Source organism: Ischnura elegans, chromosome 4 (genome assembly GCF_921293095.1).
Source record: "Ischnura elegans chromosome 4, ioIscEleg1.1, whole genome shotgun sequence".
Classification (NCBI taxonomy): domain Eukaryota; kingdom Metazoa; phylum Arthropoda; class Insecta; order Odonata; family Coenagrionidae; genus Ischnura; species Ischnura elegans.
The window spans coordinates 53504106-53523877 of NC_060249.1; the positions used below are offsets into that span (position 1 = coordinate 53504106).

At 37.6% G+C, this 19772-nt stretch overlaps 1 protein-coding gene across 1 annotated transcript in view; it reads right to left on the reverse strand.

Annotated features, from left to right (window-relative positions):
* The window catches only part of LOC124157487, a 58572-nt gene that overhangs the window by 17465 nt on the left and 21335 nt on the right, over positions 1-19772 (reverse strand). Inside the window, exon 2 of the mRNA XM_046532223.1 lies at positions 5881-6107. Within this exon, the coding sequence (XP_046388179.1) occupies positions 5881-6049 (169 nt within the window). The 5' untranslated portion in view covers positions 6050-6107. The remainder of the gene's footprint in view (positions 1-5880; positions 6108-19772) is intronic.

A 19772-nucleotide genomic window follows, 5' to 3' on the forward strand; every position in this document is an offset into this window, starting at 1 on the left:
AGAATTCTGGATAATTATTGCAAAAAAGGACGATTTACACTCCATATTTGAGGAAGGGACAATTTAAGGATATGAGCACCTCGAACACACTAAGCTTAATTTTGCTCGAATGGACTTTCCAGAGTAGCCGGAAAAAGTCCAAAATGAGAGGCAGGAGGTTGAGGAAAACGAAATGAATTGCCTTCTTCCCATCAACTTAATTACAGCATTCGAGAACGCCACAGACGCTGCCTCCCGAAACCACTTAGTTCTGTGGCCCATAATAAATACCACTCTATTCATACCGATGGAGCTATGGCTCGATTTTAACTCACAAATGCTGCCTCCAAAATCATTTAGTTTAGTAACCCGTGATAAATATGACTTCGGCCTTCATTAAAGTGCCTCATCGACCTCGGTCATTCATGCTCTAAGAACCACGAGGCGAGTTTATTGCTTCCGAGAGTAATGATAACACGTTAAAGGAGATGAATGTGATCCGATTTATACCATGATATAGCAGTATCAACCGTTTATTTCCCCTCGATGGCCTCCGTACCAACACGATTAAATACGTACAGCTATTGCAACTCGTTGCTCGTCCTCGCAATCATTTATTTCCTAAAATCCACCCCGAAAGCAAGGAATTGATACAAAAATGTGGATTGAAAAATTGGCACGATTCTAGAATGATTAATTTATATCTCTGCCGAATAACTGATGCAATTCAATACAAGCAACATTCTCAAAAAGTGAAATTTTATTTTAAACTCATAATTCAATAAATAAATAGAGAAATCTAATAACCATGAGCTAAAATTTGTTTTTGTTATTATGAAACAAAACGAAATCTTAGAGAGAAGAATAATGCCTTTTTTAGGGGAGAGTTGCCTATATTGCACCACTTTCTACATTTCATTTGATGTAGCTTATAGAATAAGTTACACAGTGATTGATTCAATTTTATCTTGTTCAGTGCTATTTAATGCATAGAATGAGATAGTAAAATGTTCAAAATTGCATCGTGGCAAGCAAAATATTTCTGATCTTATAAATACCTGCGAGTGGTACTAATTAGGAAACCAAAGGTACAAATTAGGACCCCAGTTTCCTAATTTGTACCATCGGTTCCCTTAATTGGACCACACATTAACTCTTATTAATTATGTGGCTGAAAATTAAATTAAATAAATCTATTGCGGTTCAGATCAATATCATTAAAAGCATTTTACTGAACCTTACAAGTCAATACATTTATTTACAGACATTATAGAGAAACTTTTTCACTTCTTTTCCCACCTACGCGCTTTTGGCATAAGTCCATATTCGATATTTCATGCACCTTATCATCTCTTCCATTTTATCTTCCTATCACATTCACAATACCATTCTACCGCAGCACCAGCCCTTGGTTTCTTTGTTGGTTTCACTGCAGTGTCACAAAAGAATTTCCTTTTGGTAAGGGTATTTTTGCAGGTTTGGCTTTCATCTCCTTCGCTAATATGAGTTTGTCCTTATATGGACTACTCATAAACTCACAGGCTCCCTGTCCAGGTCATGAAACTCTAGTAGAAGCAACTCTTGCTTTTACCTTGGGAATTGCAGATATCGCCATTTAAACATACTGCTACGGCTAAATGTAGTTCATCTACGCTCCACTTTCCATATTTTGCTTCGAGACCCATACTGTAATGTGAATTAGTTACGATGTATAGCAAATTATTAATGAATAACATTAACAATAGCACATAAGCTAAAAATATCTTTATGTGTAAAAAAACAGCTAAATCATCATTGAATAGCACTACGGTGTTCTAAATTGTACCAGTACAATATAGGACACTCGTAATGGTACATTATAGGCAACTCAGCCATTTTATCTTCGTTACTTCCTCCCAAACTAACCTTAAGTTTTAAAGAATCATATTTTCGTAAAAACTGAGGTTTATATATGTATTTTCAGGTAATAAGAAATACAGTTTGCTTCTACTTAGATTCTTATTGTTATTCTCTTAGCCACGCGGAGAAAAAATTTATTAAAACTGCAAAAAAATTTACTCTCTCAAACGCAGACCGTACCCAAACGCGCTAAGCTGGCGACTGGTATTCTGGCGTCTTGTAAGACCTAGTTGAAGCTGCACACGACTTTAGTCTCAATATTCCACGTCCTTCGTTTTACCGAGGTGGAACGAATTAAGAGCCGGTACAATATAGACAACTCTCCCCTAATAGGGTGGTTTCCTATTATTTTTATTGCCTAAATCGAAAGATTATTACTCCTGGAGTACGCATTTCACGTTCTTCGATTTTTCGAATGACGATGTCTATTTTTCGCTATTAAACGAAAAGTGAAAAATTTCAAGCGCGCGAAAACGCGACGGCTAAGTAGGAATGATGGGAAAAGTCCGTGTGACGTATTTCTGGTTCCCACTGCCGCCCTGTGAGGTGACCTTGAGGCGAGGCTTGAGCGCTGATACGACGCAGGCTGCTAACTGCTTGGCTTAAATATGGATTATTACTGCCTTATCAAACGAAGGAAACTTTCCGACATTAGACAATTTTAATAAGTGATTATTAAGAGATGTTTCCCTGAGCTCTGTGACTCGTGCATGCATTGGTAATCTCAGACGATGTAAAACTCCTATCCTCTCGTGTAGAAACTAGGTCCCTGTGACGTCACGTGGAGTGGAATCTCATGGGCGCCAATCTGACCTTTTTCAAATGAGGTTAAAATTGACCATTGCCATTCGTTTAAACTGGGATTTCTAAAACAAAATAATTTGTATATTATGAATACACTAATGGTGGGTAACGAATAGCAATCAATGCATTTCGTTTTCTTTGATGAAGGAAACTACCCTATTGTAAAAAAAATAAATACTTCCATTTTACCAAAAATTGACTCAAAATCAGCACTATAAATGTAAATCATTGAAGTTGTATTTGATATCTGCTTTTAAATAACGGAATTATTTGAATCTACGTTAAATAAAAAATAAGATGTCTCACATTTAAAATACCTATTTAAAATATCAGAAAAACGATGGATTCAGCCAAATGGATTAATGTTTACTTTTTAATTGCTTGTTTAAGACCTAAACCCCAAAAATCATTGAAACTAAAATTTCACCACATTCTCATGGTAAAATGGGTAATCTTTCGGGGGATTTTTAGCATCCCTGCATCGTTGGCTTCCAATCACGCATGATAAAGGTAACTTAACGTTCTGTTCCACAAAAAAGTTGTGAAGGCTGCTGATACATACACGGCAGGTTGCGCTGTACTTAAAGATACATCGAATACTACTTCGGAATAAAGGATCTCCACGTTGGAAGCACAATTCTTAGTATAATATCAACGATTCCATCCAGGCCAACGATGTTGATTCCAACCAAAATAGACCACCCACAATGTTTCTCAGATGCTCAACGTTAATTACGCATGATTGGGAAGAAGTTCTTTTTCAAACTAGGAACGTGGAAATGATCAAAATTATTAGAGAGATTATATTTGAAAGAATATACATGCTTTATATGCTGGTGAAAATCTGCCTATGATTTCAATAAAATACACGACCATTATGGGATAAGAGTGAAACATTCACTTCAAGACTCAACGAAGGGTCGAAAATCGTAAGCAGAAAAATATTAACGAAAGTATTCGGAGGGTGTATGTTATTGAAATGAAGGGATCCTAATGAAATCAGCTAATTAAAAAGAACATGATACAAGTTCAGATTCCTACACAGAGTTTTTCAAGCAACCAAAAAAAGGTTGCGGAGTTCCCTCTGGCACTCAAAACTTTGAAAAGTTTTCTTTCATTAATTAGCGATCAACATCTCACGCGCCATCTGGGGCGGATCCTAATGCTCTTCACTTTGCAAGCCAAAACGCCAACAGAAAGTGTCCAGGATGAAATATAAAAATGAGATATACTGCTACTACGAGCTAGAACGCAATTTGAGGACAAGGCAGGACATATGATTTATTGTGCAGAGCACGAATTAACTGATGCATATCAGATACATAATAGAAACGAAGAAATATTAGGTAAAATTATAAATGCATCTTAGCGACAAGTTAGCTGATGAGTGAACATTTTGTAAATAATGGCGTAATTAATACCGTTCACAAATGCTTTTCAAACATAACGCATATGGACAGTCAATACGACTTCAAGCACAGTTTTCGCTATGCCGCAGCGAACTCTTCTGTCACTTTAAGGTAGGTAAATTCCAGATTCCAGAATATTTTCATGCAGAATTTGAGGCTTTGTACAGTTTCATACGAATTGTATATTTCCTGATTACAATTACAATGGGATAGACATTAAAATATTGGATAATTTAATTTTACGGAAAAAAATTATGACAAAATAAAGAACTTCTAATCATATCGGACGGTAATATTCCTACAAGTAGGTGGAGAAAACCCATATAATTGAACGCAAAAAGGAAACGTAAGGGAAAGATCCAAACTAGCAGTAAAATGCTTACTATGCGAATATTTCATATAAAATGGACGCAGAAAAATGCGTATTTTCAAATAAAATTATTTTCGACCAATATATAATAACTAGGATTTGCTATCAAGGAATTCCTTTTGCATTGCTAACATTTCTACCATGGTGACTTATTTCTTGCGAGATGCTTTCTAAAGAAGCACAAAAATACGGTTACGATGGTAACTCTTACTTCTGAGATGAATACTTAAGCTTTTAAAGCAACCTTTTGATGGTTGGAACGTTATAAAAAAGGAAATAAATAATAATATGAAACCAGCGCTTCGAGCTCCTTTGAACATAACTCTTTGATTTTCTTTGGAACTAGGATTTTAAAGTGGCTGTTACGTCGGGATAGAAGCAAATAACTTTAATGATACGCTTGGATCACTTGGAAAATAGGTTGGTAGGAGACCACCATTTACCTAGGGAAGAATACTGGTACTAAGAACGAGCAATTTTCACAGACGTTGGTCGTGTAAACAATGTATTTTCATGAAAGCCGAATGGTTCCAAGGAATTTACAAGCATTATACCATGGTTTTTCCATTGGAAATAACGTGGTTACTATCACTCTAAATATGCAAACAACAAAAACGGATTGGATGTAATAACGATTCCTTTGTGTAGATATATTGGTTGTTGAGCAAACTAATGTGAGCACTTTCATGGTTCATGGCCTCTTCGCTATAAATTCTTCACTTTATTAGCTTCGAACTGCTTTTCAGGATTGTTCGCAAATGCTTTTTTTTTATTCACTGGTACGGGTTGGCTATACACTACCCTAGGGGAATACCGTATTCAGAAATATGACAAAGCATATGCGTATTGGGTACCACACAAAGAAAATAGTGCCTCATTATCCGCATTTTAACTGGTCCTTATGGTCTTTTGAAAAAGTTTTCTTTTTGTATTCAATGGTTTAGGTTTCCTCTATACCATCCAGGGGGAATACTTTTGTCCTAAACTTGAAGGTGACTATGGACATCATTTTAATGCCATTATTTATTACTTTAATAGCAAGCAGTAAGGACATTATTAATTTCATTAATGAAATAGCGCATGTTTGTTCGCATAATAAGCGAAATTGTACCGAATATATGTATGTGGCATAGGCAAAGTTAATAATATATTTATTTGACTATGACAAGGTTTTACGAAGTGAGCTCGTACACAATATTTACCGCTTGAATATGCTACGAATTTACCACATGGCAAAAAGTATTAACCACTTGATTATGCTACTGTGTAACGAAAATTGTGTTGAATAAATACCATGTGAAGCCACAGTGGAAAAAAGAAATTTTAATCATTACCCTACAAAATGGAGTTCCAAACAGCATCTGCCGCATACATAAAAGGAATAGGGCATTATACTCATCATAGCGTCCCCCAACTTACCTGTCTTATTGGTAGGTGCATCGACGGCCTTAGCGTCGGTCGGCGCGGGGACGCCCCCCACGAGGCACGCGGAGCACAGCGCCGCCACGATCACGGCGTCCAGCAGCATGAGGCGACGCTGGCGGCGCAGGTGGCCGCCTCGCCAAGCTACCCCCGGGGTCCCCGACATCCTCACTCACGTCTTTGATCCGTGCACAGGGGCGACCCCCGCGCTACATGCATGGAACCTGCGGACGAAAGGTAAAAAAAAGGACGGTCAGGTATTTTTTTTCGAAGATAGGTAGCCCGGAGATCAATCGATTCCGCCGCATCAAATGGACCCTCAGGGAACCATTCCGATGCAGCAGCCTCGAGGGTATCGCGGCCGCAACGTATCGCTACTTGAGAGGGCGCATTCCTCCTGCTCGATTTGGTAACGGATTACGTGCTTAATGCATACGCTATCATCTTGAAATTTTCATGGAATATATAAATATACCCTCGTCAACAATTGAATCTATCTCAAATTTGGTAATTCTACCTTTTACGTATTTTCCTAGACGTTATTTTTTACAGAAAAATGTGCTGTGCTGTGAAAAATATGCTGCCCTGCTTGCACTGAAAATTTCAAGATGATAGTAATCCGTCAACATAAAAGGTTAGTCGAGAAACCTATGCGACCTCTTGAAATGACTCATCCATTCCATTTGAACGGTTGAATTTTGTCTTTTTGCGTGACTCATTACTCGTTTTACCGACGCTAATATCTTGAAACTTTCAGGATACAAAGAGTTAACCTTTGTCAATGCTTTCCTTTATCTCAATCATAAAATGTTTCATTTGAGATGACACTAAGACAAAACTTAAAAATTGGATATACAGAAAATTATTGGCAATGCTCCATTCTATATAGGTACCCTGAACATTTCAAGATGATACCGTAAGTTTTAGACGATTATTTCATTGCAAAAAAGGTCTGGTTGAGCGGGAGTGATGCGACCTTTTGAACGCTTGACGGTGTTCATTTCGTATCTCTGTTCCTGTGGCTAAATGCGACGGTCACGGTTTCCTGAAACGGGAGTGGCATATGTAATTAGCAATCAAGGGTCTCAATAAGATTCCCATTTAGAGCTCTGATACACCGATGTTTAAGTACACATTTTTACACTGATTTTTGCAAAATTATAAAACATATAGCTGGAACCGAAATATTGCTGCAAATTTACATTTATGCGCAACTATTTCGGGTCCTCAATACAACTGAGCATTGCTAGAAAAATACGGAAAATATTAAAATCATTGAGGATCTCAGTGATGTTGTTTTTTAATTTTACAAAAGTATTATCATTTTTACTCCCAGGGATTCACTTAAATGATAGAAAAAATATAAACAATTACTTAATAAACGATATTAACAATGAATCCTGACAACAAAAAAGGCGGAAATAGGAAATAAAATAACGTAAGGTTTTCATAAATAGGCCATTGCTTCTCTTACGAAAAATACGAAACGTATGACCAACTTCCTACAGGAAATCAACAACATGTACACTTAATAGCAGCCTTAATTCAACGATATCACCCAAAAGATTTATTCTTAATGATCATTTCCTCCAAGGAAATTTAATAACCACTGTTATTCTATATTGATCGATAAGAAAGTAAATATATGACGTCCCAGGCAAATAGGGGGTTTCCGTAGGCAGGTGGATTTCTATTATCAAAAATTTGAATATTGAATGAACTTATTGCCTCAAGGAGTGCAAATGTCTTGAAGTACAGCACTCCGACCGTCGTATGGAAAGTTAAGCCTTGGTCCCCTTGGCACCTTTCGTTAGGAGAGGGCTACTGTAATTCTGTTTTCATTTAAATCATGTTTAAAATAAGACCATTATTTTATGAGAACCCTCTAGAGAGAAACAGTTCAAGCAAGATGGATGGAGGGAAGAACTATACTGAAGAGAAGGATGGTACTAACGGTGGAACATTTAATGGGAAGCCTTTACTCATTATTAAATAAATTAATTGGAATATTTTCCATGGAAATCTTAATTAGCATTAGCTGATATCTGATGAGTGTCGTCGATTTGAAACTCGATAGACCAGTATCACGAGTGAGTGTCATGACATGAAGAAGTCAGCGTGAGAACGAGTCGCTCACCTGCTTTTCCACGTAGACAGAGAGAAGGAAAACCTTGCGGAGGAAACGCCCCACCCGATTGGACTACGCCCTTCAATAAAACAAAAGCTACCGATACGAGCGTAAAAAACGACTGGTTCTTTTTTAATAAGGGTAATTAGTAGAGAGCACACGAAAGAGTCAGATAGGTACTGTTTTAAATAACGTCCTCAGACGGCGGAGCTGACGAGGAAAAATCGATAACAAGGGGACTACACAGTGACGAGAACAAGAATTAGTTCCATGAATTTAATGAGATAAAGGCTTGGAGGAGAAATAAAGAGGCTCTCCGACAAGAGAACGGTGTGGAGAGCAGGGTAGAAAAAAATATATTCAGTTTAATGACTGCTGACACTCGCGACAGAGACCTCTCGTTGCATTTTTTTTTTTTTTAGAAAAGCTATTTTCTGTTCGTTGGAAATCATGAACCTTGCCTCACACCACATTTTCCTCGCATTTCGTCCTTTTAGCCATGTGTAAAAAATATCCTGAACTTCCCTACAAAGCCATGAATTCCAGGTCGTGCCTACATGTGTGTGGCAAAAGTCAGGAGGGAGGAACGGGCGAGGAAAAAGTGGAAGGATTGAGTTGAAAGAACGAAGAGAAAGAGCGATACTACGGAGAGGTGTCGGTGGATGCGGTTAGACAGCCTGCCCGAGGACAATAGCGAAAAAGGGAATCGCCTAGGGACAAAAAAGAAAACCTTGGGATGCTGGCCAAAATGTCAATCTCAAAATACCAGGATCAGACGGGCACAAATTCCTTGGATCAACGGATTATCATATGAATTTTTCACAAAGATGCAGCGAGAGCCAAAATTTGGAGTGCTTTATGCTGGTTTAAAAAGTATTATTCGACCTCAAAATGACTAAACTAGAAAATGAGCAAGGACTTTTAACTAGACCAGATCGCGTTTATTGCAAAAATGCTAATTTTTTTCTATTTCTAATTCTAATTTGTTACAACAACAAACGTCGACATTATATACGCACAGTTTTTGTTTCTTTATTTCTTCTTTTAAGAAGGTAATCACATTTTAAATATAAAATTTCTTTAATAATGCCGCTTATTTTAGTGTAAAAGGATAATTGCTTCTAAAAGTATCTAAAAGCTTATTTATATAAAATATCGTGAATTTTATTTTCGTAATTATCCACCACTTTGATATCATTTTTCTCTAATGACTCTTTACACATCATTCACTAAGATTGATGATATCACTTTCCTATCTTCTTCAGATTAAGCGATCCTTTTGCCAATTCCATCCCCAGCTTTATTCTACATTCATCAATAATCCGACGCACAATTTCATGTTTGCTAAAAATTCTTTTAAAATTTACGACACCCGAGCCACAAAAACGTCCACAGCGGCTGCGACAGGTTTTTGCGACGGATATAATTAATCAAACGACCCGAATCATAATGGAGCGGATAAACGCAAAAATATTTTCGCTGAAGCATTAGATTGGACAACTCTGTAGTCTCCAGAGGTTTCGCTCGATTATATCCCCTGGGCGCGGAGCAGCCATTGTGGCCTTCATGAATACGGAGACCGGAGTAACAGAGCAGGAGGGAGAGGAGAAAAAACGATCCCTACACTTTCCAGTTTTCTGCAACATTTATTTCTGCTCGCCCATTCGCTTTCTTCAACGAACCGGCTGACTTTGCACTCGTACCACCGGTGATATCATCTGTTGATCAATAAAACGCGGACTGCCTCCAACAACGGCACTATCTCCCGGGGCATTTTTTTTACTGGGGACCAATCATGAAGTTAACTCGGTTACCAAAGTCAGCATTTCGCTAATTTGCTCACTATTTCATCCCCGTCTCCCTCGAATGAAATACATATAAAGTCTAAATGGTAGAGAAATAGTTATAATAAATTCATTTTGTACCGTGCTCAATGAAGCAACGTAATGACACATTCCTCACAAATAACGTTTTTTTATATATTTTAACTCGAGAAAAAACTTTCTATCAACAAAAAAATGTCGAGCATATAATATATTCCCAAGAGTTTAATAGCATGCTTTACTTTTATGTCATTGGCCAAAGTAAAACTCTTACAATTCTTGAATTTCACTTAACATGAAATGCAACGGAGGAAATTAAAATAGTTAAACGCACAAATGAGAAATAAAAGAGAAAAGGCAATTACAAAGTCAAATATTAATTTACTCAATTAAAATGGAAAGATCGCTACCAATTTGACAAAAAGGCCCATTCAACCGAAAGCTATAAGATTAAAAGATGCTTTCCCCAGACCGAAAGATCGTATTGATATAGAAATCGCCTCATAGGAATCTTAAATGTTTGGAGAGTGCTTCAAAATTAAGGAGCTGAACTACCAGCATTATTAATTTTTTACTTCGAGTGGAATTTTTAGAAAGCACGTCTCGTATTTCCTTTTATATTATCAGGAATGAATTTTTAATGGAAAACATAATAACTTCAGTGGAAAAAAAGCGCTAGACATCAAAGAAAAAACCAGAAGTTCCACATTTATTTTTATAAAATAAAAACATAGAAAGCTGAAGAGTATCACCTAATTGATTGGGGCCAAAAATATTAAACTTTTAAGTGGAATGAAATTTTTGATATATATTTAAATTTTACACTAAAAGCTCGGTGAATTTGAGTAAAAATAAGTAAAAGCTGATGTTAACAACAGAGTTGTTCATTACAATAATTCCGGAGATACTTTTTGAGTTTAAATTACGGTTAAAGGATAGAATTTTAAAAGCTTTAACACATGGATGCTCAATTATACATTAGGTCTCAAATAAACCCTTATCACCAAATTACCACTTCTAATGCAACCAAAAAATCCTCGTTATCACCACTGACAACACTTTTGACCGCTGACAAGACATGACTATAATATAATTATAGGCAATAAATATGATTAAAAAGAGATCAAAACCTTGGATCCAAGTATAAAAATGCAGATTTCTGTTATTTACCCTGAATACACACTTTGATCTTTATATATTATTATTTATATATATTATACTTTCAGTCATAAGAAAAGTTTCAGGTTTTAACAAAGGAGCGTTGTCCGACAATCCCATTTAAAAATCAATCGTTTTCATACGAAAATAACGGAATTCGAGCATAACATTACTATTACAATAGAAGATTCCGACAACTTGCTGGAAATTCTTAAATTTCAAAAGAAAAAACGATAGTGGGAACGTGTGTTCGGAATCAATCGAAGAACAACCTGAAAAACACACAGAGGCGATATTACCACAGTGAAACACACCACAGTTTTAAGCCGAAAAGATAAGATTTTGGAACAACCCGCCGTTTTTTAACCTAAATATCAAGGCCACAAAAGTAAACAAAAACAACCCGAATGACACAGTTATAAAGAAAATCCTGTGATAATTTACCACTGTCCTACAGCGGTAAACCAGGCAGATAAAAATTCAGTAATATCAACCGTTTTTGCGAGTTATATTTCAAATCCGGAACATTGTTCAATTGTCAAATTTCGCTGGTATTCGAAGAGCGCATTGCAGGAAAACTTTAATTAAATCGGTAATTTGGAGGACCATTACCGATCTTGTGACCTCAGCAAAGGATAAATTCTACCCCTCTCGACGGATTCCTACGCCGCAGTTTTGGACCCAGCGCACTACGTCGACTGGGCAGCATTCCCGATGCCGCTTCGGAAATCGCACAGAACACGGAGATTTCAAGGTCCCCACCGGGCTATAAAGGCGCGTCCTCAATCCACATCCAAGAATTAACGGGATATGGCGAAGAGACCGTCACTGCCCCACTACCACTGCAGCCCATCCAGTTATTCATGCAAATTTAATGGTGGCCGCCTGGAGATGGCGAGCCGCCTTTGTAGTAGAAAAGAATGAAGATGAATCACACACGATTTGGAGGCTCTCTCATCAACAAACCGCCCAAATGATGGCTCTATCAAACCTATAATAGGAAGAAACTGTTTCACCACCGTTAGGCGGATATCTAAACAAATTTGGCGCTTTTGTTACATTTTTATAGCAAAGACCATAAGAATAATTTACATTTTTATAGCAAAGGCCACAAGAATAATTAATTCCAGATATAATTTACTTTTGAGATTTATAAACAATATTTCAAAAATTATTATAGGTGTATCCAATTTACAAAAAGCACAATAATTTGAAAGAGATAAAAATATAATACACTACTATTACATTTCTTTGGCTATATTGGAAATCGGCTATTTCTCCTAATTTTTAATTAATGTATCGAACTGACTTTTTCTTTTGATTTGAATTGAATTTCGTCTTCTTAAGACAGAAATGGCTTCATGAACAAAAATTATACAGGATTAGCTTAGAAAAAATAAGCTACTAATTCTGACTTTAAAAAATGAATTTCTGAAGAGAATAATATTTCATTTATTAAGTGATCATCGATATAAGACCAGTGGTTATACATAAAAGAAAATTGAAATCCATTACTTCCATGGAATGGAAATGGCATTATGGCCGCTCAGGAGAGATTAACTGGGATAAAAATACTATGACATCTTTGATGGTAATTAAATGCTCTTTCATTTCATTATGATGAAATAGAAATCAATATTCATAAGTATTATTGAAACATAATATTTATCCATTCATATGAAGATATTGAGATGAATGAATCATGCCTACGCAAATATAGGCAAATGCATTAAAACACTTGCTTTCGTCCAATTTTTATCGTACTGCTCAGAAAACAAAAAAAATCGAGGGAGAGGTATAAAGCTATGACAATTACTGCCATTATTTCAAAAAAGATACAGATCGGTGTATAATGCTATGACTAGGTAAGTCAGGCTTCATAATATACTTGTGGCACAAAATGAGAAAACACGTACGTGAACAACGTATGGGTACCGAAGGAAATTTATACACTATTAATTAACTTCCCCTGTATTGGTAACATAAAGTCATTTAGATGTTAAATTGTGTCCAAAATATTAAGTAGGTACCACCCAGTTATAAATGCGTGCCTGAATACCTTGAAGGATGGCAGTATTAAAGGAGTAGTTGCAACCTTGTTTGCTTGAGAAAAAATTTAATGGTCATTTTAAATACATTGTGTATAAAAACCCTTAAATTGATATATTTGGAATGGCTAAATCCATTACCTTTGTTCAGTGTTCTTAAGTTACTGTTGAGTTAACATTATAAATTGCTCTACCTTTTTTATACGCTTTCTTTCGAATCGTCATTTTGTTATGTGCCGCTACGTAAGTTCTACAACAATTTCTTACAATTCATCACCTTAAGTACACCAATACGAAGTAAAAAAAGACCTATCGGATGTTCATGACATTTCTAATCACTGTATGAAGAGTGATTAATTAGATCTCGTAACTTTCGGATCAATTACAGGAGGGAACGGGTCCAAAATTGAAACTGCCTCAAGGAAAGCTCCTCCTGGCAAGATGAGCGGTCTTGTCCCCCAAACTTTGAGTCAGAGATTATTAAGGAACTTATGGATGACGATCCAATATTATTATGAGCTACATCATACAGCCTTCCCTGATGGAGTATCTCAGCTACTGGAAACCCAAACCAGACCACCAAGCATGTTTTAAGCACAGTAAGTCCTCGATATTCGAACAAAATGCGTTCCGAGACCTTGTTGGTAAGTTGAATTAGTTCGTGAGTTGAAAAATCTAAGCAAGGCATCTAAAGTATATAAATCCCCCATAATGCAATGCCGCATTACAATTTTGCGTTTTCTCACGAAGGTTACGAACTGATCTCACTGCGCATGCGATGCAGCTGGAGTCAAAAAATTATCACTAACCGCGGGAAGGAAGAGTGGACAAAACCATGGCTTCCTTTAATACTATTTAAGATTACTGTATAGTATTAAAGGAGGCCATGGTTAGGCACAAAGTGCGAGTTCCCCTACGCCGCGGCGTACACGAAGGGATTTTTTGAATGATCGTTACTCTGAAAGTCCGTTATTAGGAATTTATTAAGTAGACGACTGACTGTACTAACATTCTCCATACTAAATTTACCGGGAACTCATAAGTCATTAGTCATAGTAAAGATCATGCATAATTTACATTAATCTGGTGATGAAATCCATTCGGGTAGGGTAAATCATCCATTTGTTTGAACTGTGTCACCATTGATTTTCTTCATGTAGATCTACATTATAACTACCGAGCGTTACTGCGGAAGTTAGTCATCTAAAATGCGCTGAGCCACTTTTTGCATAATTTTACGTAACTGGTACAACATTGAAACGAGCACATATGTGGTAGAGTTTAGATATCACCGAGTGAGTTATTTTTACTCTAGACATTTCCCGGATTCTGCGCCGACGAATATACTCCAACCTATAACCTCTTTCATTTCCTTAAATGTGTCCTCAAAATGAGTCAAGCCTTAGATCAATAAACATTATTAAATTAATGAAAAAAACTTCAGAATAAAGTAAACCTTTTTATTGATATATCAATTCGATTATTCACAGAAATTCTCCACCAATACACTCATTATCCCATTCCTTTGATTTATGAGTATTTGAAGACGGCCAATGGTCTTTTCCCTCAACAATTTAATGTAAATTTCATTGGGCTAGATATTTAATACATTTAAATAGTGAACAATCTGAAAAATGGCACTATCCTAAAAATAGCACAATCTGAAATATTTCTTGTTTCAACGCATCGAGGTTTATTGTGGCTCTGCGCATATAGTCTGATAAACATGTAAACCATAATTGTAATTGGAGGATTATAATAATTTTATAAAATAATTCGAAGGGAGGGTATTAAAAAAGAAATACTCTCCCTCTTCATGCTGAATTTATTCTCATTAGATAAACCACATTACTTCCTTTTTTTTAAATCTGAGAATTATATAAAGTTCTCGCTTGCCAAACCGAAGGTTGTGGCTCTGAGTCCTGCCTGATTAGGTTGTTTCCGATCCAGGAAATGGTTGTTCGTTATCGTCCGACGATTTTATGCGTTAATTTCCCCCGCTGAGCTGTTTACGCGGCAATGAAGATAAGTAATAAAATTTTAAAAATTAAAAAACACTCATTTTTAAGTGAGATTACTTGGCTGTCTGGACAAGGGGAATGGAAAAAAGAGGGAACAGGCGATGCTAGCAATTAATTATATGACCTCTCTGGACTTAAATAATCGAAGTACATAAGATCCTGTTCACCTGCCAACGTACTTTCCCAGTCTCATTTCGTTGTCACCATGGCAACGCACGTAATTTTTTCCTAGCATGCTGTATTGACGTCTTGATCTGCCCAAGCTTGTCCATCTTCGCGCAACCCTTTCCAGGAACTCATAAACCGGTCCGTGCACGCCTAAAAAAAAAAGCACCGCGCTCCTCGCGCACCATTTACCCGCAGTACCTTTTTTTTTACCCGGAGATTTCTCACTTCCCCCAACCCCCGTTCGTTGCACACTCTCTCGTCCGTCATAATTTCAAACCCACTCATAATCCCCTCCCCTCATCCAGCTGGTCCATGGCATACATCTCCAGAATCCCCGCTTTCGAGGCTGCACCGAGCCCAGAGCACTGAGGCCTACTAAAACACTACACGCCCACGTCCTCGAGCAAGGCAAGGCACTCCATGAGTCACCCACTTCTAACCCCTTTCGCCCGCAAATCACGACCGAAGTTTCTCTCACGGGCCGTGCTTTGCCGTCAGGGTGCCCTCTTCAGCCGCGCTCGTTACGTCCTCTGGCGGACGGAGAGCTCTCCCATACTACACCACTCCCTCCGCCTGAAGGTGGTTTGGTGGGTTGGTAATCGAAACGTCTAGCCGGGACGGGATTAAGTTTTTATTTCCTCAACCCTCCACCCACCCTTTAGTTTATCATCAAAAGTTATGAGGCGTAAAAAAGGGGGCACGCTGTGCCCTTTCGATTAGCAGCGCGGCCTGTTTGGCGCCGCGCGAATAATAAAGGCGGAGCAACGGCGTATACACACTCTGTGGTGGATGTGATTTTGAGCCGACGCCTTTGACGGAATAACCTATGTCGCGGAGTTTGAGTTCGGGAGGCAGAAAAGGCAAAGGCGAGAGCGATTATTAAAGGCAATACAACGGTTAAGGTAGGTTTACATGAAACATTCCCTGTATTGTCAACATAACGGTATTCTATTTATAAGATGAAAGGTTTCCAAAATATTATGTACCACACACTTTTAAATGCGTTGATATAATAATCGACGGTAGTAGTATATAAATCGTTACAACCTTGGTTAATTGAAAAAAAGTCTTTAATAATCATGTTAAATACATTGGACATGAAAACCTTATTCCACTCATTAACTTGGAATGCCTAAATCTATTTAATTTGCTCGGTGTTCTTGACTTACTATCAAGTTAATATTGTGAATTCTTATACATTTTTATTTTACATTCTAAATTGTTCTTTTTTCTATGTTATTCAAATCGTCATTTTCTTTCCTATGTGCCGCTACATGTGCGGTATGAAACTTTATGACAAGTCATGAGGCTCAAATGGACCGTAGTTGTTATCAATGAAAGAAATAAAATTGTAGAGAGCCCAGACCCCCTATCAAAATTAAATTCCATATTAAATTGGTTCATTCACTACTATTCTATTCATGAACCATACTCTCGCCCATCACATTCCCCATCTACCCAACAACTTTCTATTAAGATTTTTAGATTTCGTCTCCGAATGGTACTAGCACTAGCCATTTCCGGTGTCTTCTCCTTATAGGAGGTTCCTCTCTTCATTGGTGACAAATGACGGAGTTAAATGACGGAGTCCATTAATTCCATGCAATATTGGCTAGCATCCATACCCAGGAATAAGGATAACCTAGGAGGGATTAAAATTCACGACCTTTAGATTGCAAGGTATAGACTTTATCCTGCCAAGGGGCTTATTGTTCCATCCGATACATGGAATCCTTCCCTTGGAATAACTAACCACATAGGTACCAAAAACGTATTGATTAATTATTTGGTTAGCATCCCTGGAATATGTCAGCATGCAATCAATATCAATATGGGTAGGAAGGTGAGATGAATAATGGATGAATGATAAGATATTACCAACTCGTGATTATAAACAGACATTGGATATTAAAATGAAATGTAAGAAAAAAATTCTGCCTGGTATAAACCTAGGGCCTAAGACAGGATTTCAGCACTCGATAAAACCAATCTGATTTTAACACATAATCGGAACAGAATTAAGAAGGGAAATTGATTCAAAAAGAAATTAGGTTTTTTAGTGCTCACATTTCAATTTTTTTGACAGACCAAATATATTTATTTCCGCTAAGGGATAAAGATAGCAACTTTATTCTGTTCAACCAGAACCGACGCCATGATAGGACCAAATTTACGTAGAATTAATAAAACCTAATTTTTATTTAAATTCACCAACTAGGAAAAAGTTACATCAAGATACTCTCACAACTGATTTTTAGGAATATATACCAATTGAGTTAAACTGGACACTTAAAATAGCAAGTGAATCCTCTATCTGGAAACAAAAACCCGATTCTTGAGTCAGCTAGACGGGAACCTTACTAGGGCGCCACAATTTCTTTCTAGAAAGAACCCGGGATAGAACCAACTTTAAAAGAGGACCAGAACCCGAGACCTTTCGGAGAAATACAATACACAAGGGCTCAAGCCGGCCGGAAAGGTCGGAGGTGGAGTGTAGCAGAATGAATACGTCAATGTCCTTTCACGCCTCGAACTCTCGCGAGAAAAGGGCTTTCTCTTTCGCTGCGCAATTTATCCCAACCTCTCCCTACCAGCTGATCCGTTTTTAATGAGAATCCGGCATGAAAACGTGCTGTTCAATCCCCACCGGAACCACCCTGAAATTGGTGTTATTAATAGCGCCCCAAGTCTAGGCTCCTAATCCAAACGCGCGTCCCACGAAACGGCTACAACGAGCGTTAACTGCCCCTCGGACCCAACGCAACCCCATTTGACTCCGCCCTGCGTAATTCATCTCGACGCTGATCCGTTTTACGACGCTTCCTCGTTCCCACTGCCATCTTGCGTAGCGAATTTACCGATCGCCATGATTTGGCGCTATCACCTGGAGCGGATGTTTCCCAACAAACCCCTTGGAAACTAATTTTCAAACACCCTTCATTTGGGTCTGTGCAATATATAAGTTCCCTTGTAACCCATTAAAGATGAATGCTGATTACGTTCAGCTTTCTGATTTAAATCCACGTGAGCGGCTGTTAATCGGAACCCTATGATTTCCCCCTCCTTTGCCACGGTCAAAGAAAAATGATTAAATTCTCAAGCTTTAACTTCATGCATCTAAATTTAATTCAATTTTTTTTAACGAAAAGATACCTGTGCTATATTTAAAAGACATATACTGCGTATTTTTGGGTTCATATATGAATATTTATCCGACCTCAAAAAATTCTAAGTCAGCAATGTTCAGAAAGATGAAATTTCAGAGGCAAAGTCAGTATAGAAAATGAACAAAGCACGTCCCGGAAATCATGTTCCTTTCAATGAAAAATTGGTCTACCAGTACTCAAGGGTGATTTCAAGGGTTGCCGACTTATAAAAAATATTAGGAGGCCCTTAGTGGGGGTCTTGCACCGAGAAATTTCATAAAGAGAGAGTTTTTAAGTTTTTGAAAGCATTTAAGAAGAGTCATATTATCAAAATTAGAAGCCTGAAAACTCAACTCTCGAGAACTTGACACTCCAAGGAAAATCGACAAGCCTGTCACATCTTTTCCTCCCCACTCAAGACGAATTTTGCGGGGGCTCGTGCCCCCCTAAAATCCGATGGAGATGGCGCCACTGGTGATTTCATTACGCACTGTCGTTATGCTTATTTACAAGGATTCCCTTCTAGTACCAGGCGAGAATGAACTTATCGTTGGTACTAGAGAAATATTATGTGTACCCAGCGATGGTTACTCAACATCTTCCATTCATGCGAAACAATGACGGCAAAAAATAATTGGGTGTATAAAGGGTACATATACGCTCAATCATAAGAGTTTAGCTTCCACCGCGGCATTTATCGGTAGAGTTTTCCGCCTCTCAAATATGATGATTTATAGCCCATGGGGCTCAGAATTATTTATCACCTCCATGACCCACAACCGATACGTACCGCTTTGTCTTCAAGTTGACCTTCGCTATCTCCCACGGTAAATGAGTCGATTGAAAAATGTCTACAGGATATCTTCGCCCGCAAATTCACCATATTGTTATCGTAACTTTATAGCAATCACCAATAGTTTAGGTCATTGCGGGAAGCAGAGATTGGTACGCATAATTTTTTAGCGTTGGGCGAGGAAGCGAGAAATTGCTGGTTTTCAGTTAAGAAAATGTATTCCACATTCATCATGTCGCGACGGTAGCAGAAAAGCAAGCGGCCTCATTTGTACCCCTTGCTTTTTTTATAAAAAAATTATGCCAACCACTTTATTAATTTGAATTTTAAAGGATTTTGTTGGGAAAGGATATACTGTGAAGAACAATAACTGGAAAACAACGCCTGGCAATTAATCGCCACACCGGATGACCTAGAGAGTGAAATACACTGAGGAACTGCAGACCACAATTAGAATTTAAAACCAAGGGGTGTGTTTAAAAAATAAACAAATAATTAATAACAGTAACTGAAAATTTTCAAAATCAAATAAATCGCCACACCTGACAACATAGCATGTAAGAGACTGAGGGACTGAGGACACTGAAAACTCCTCCCAGACAAT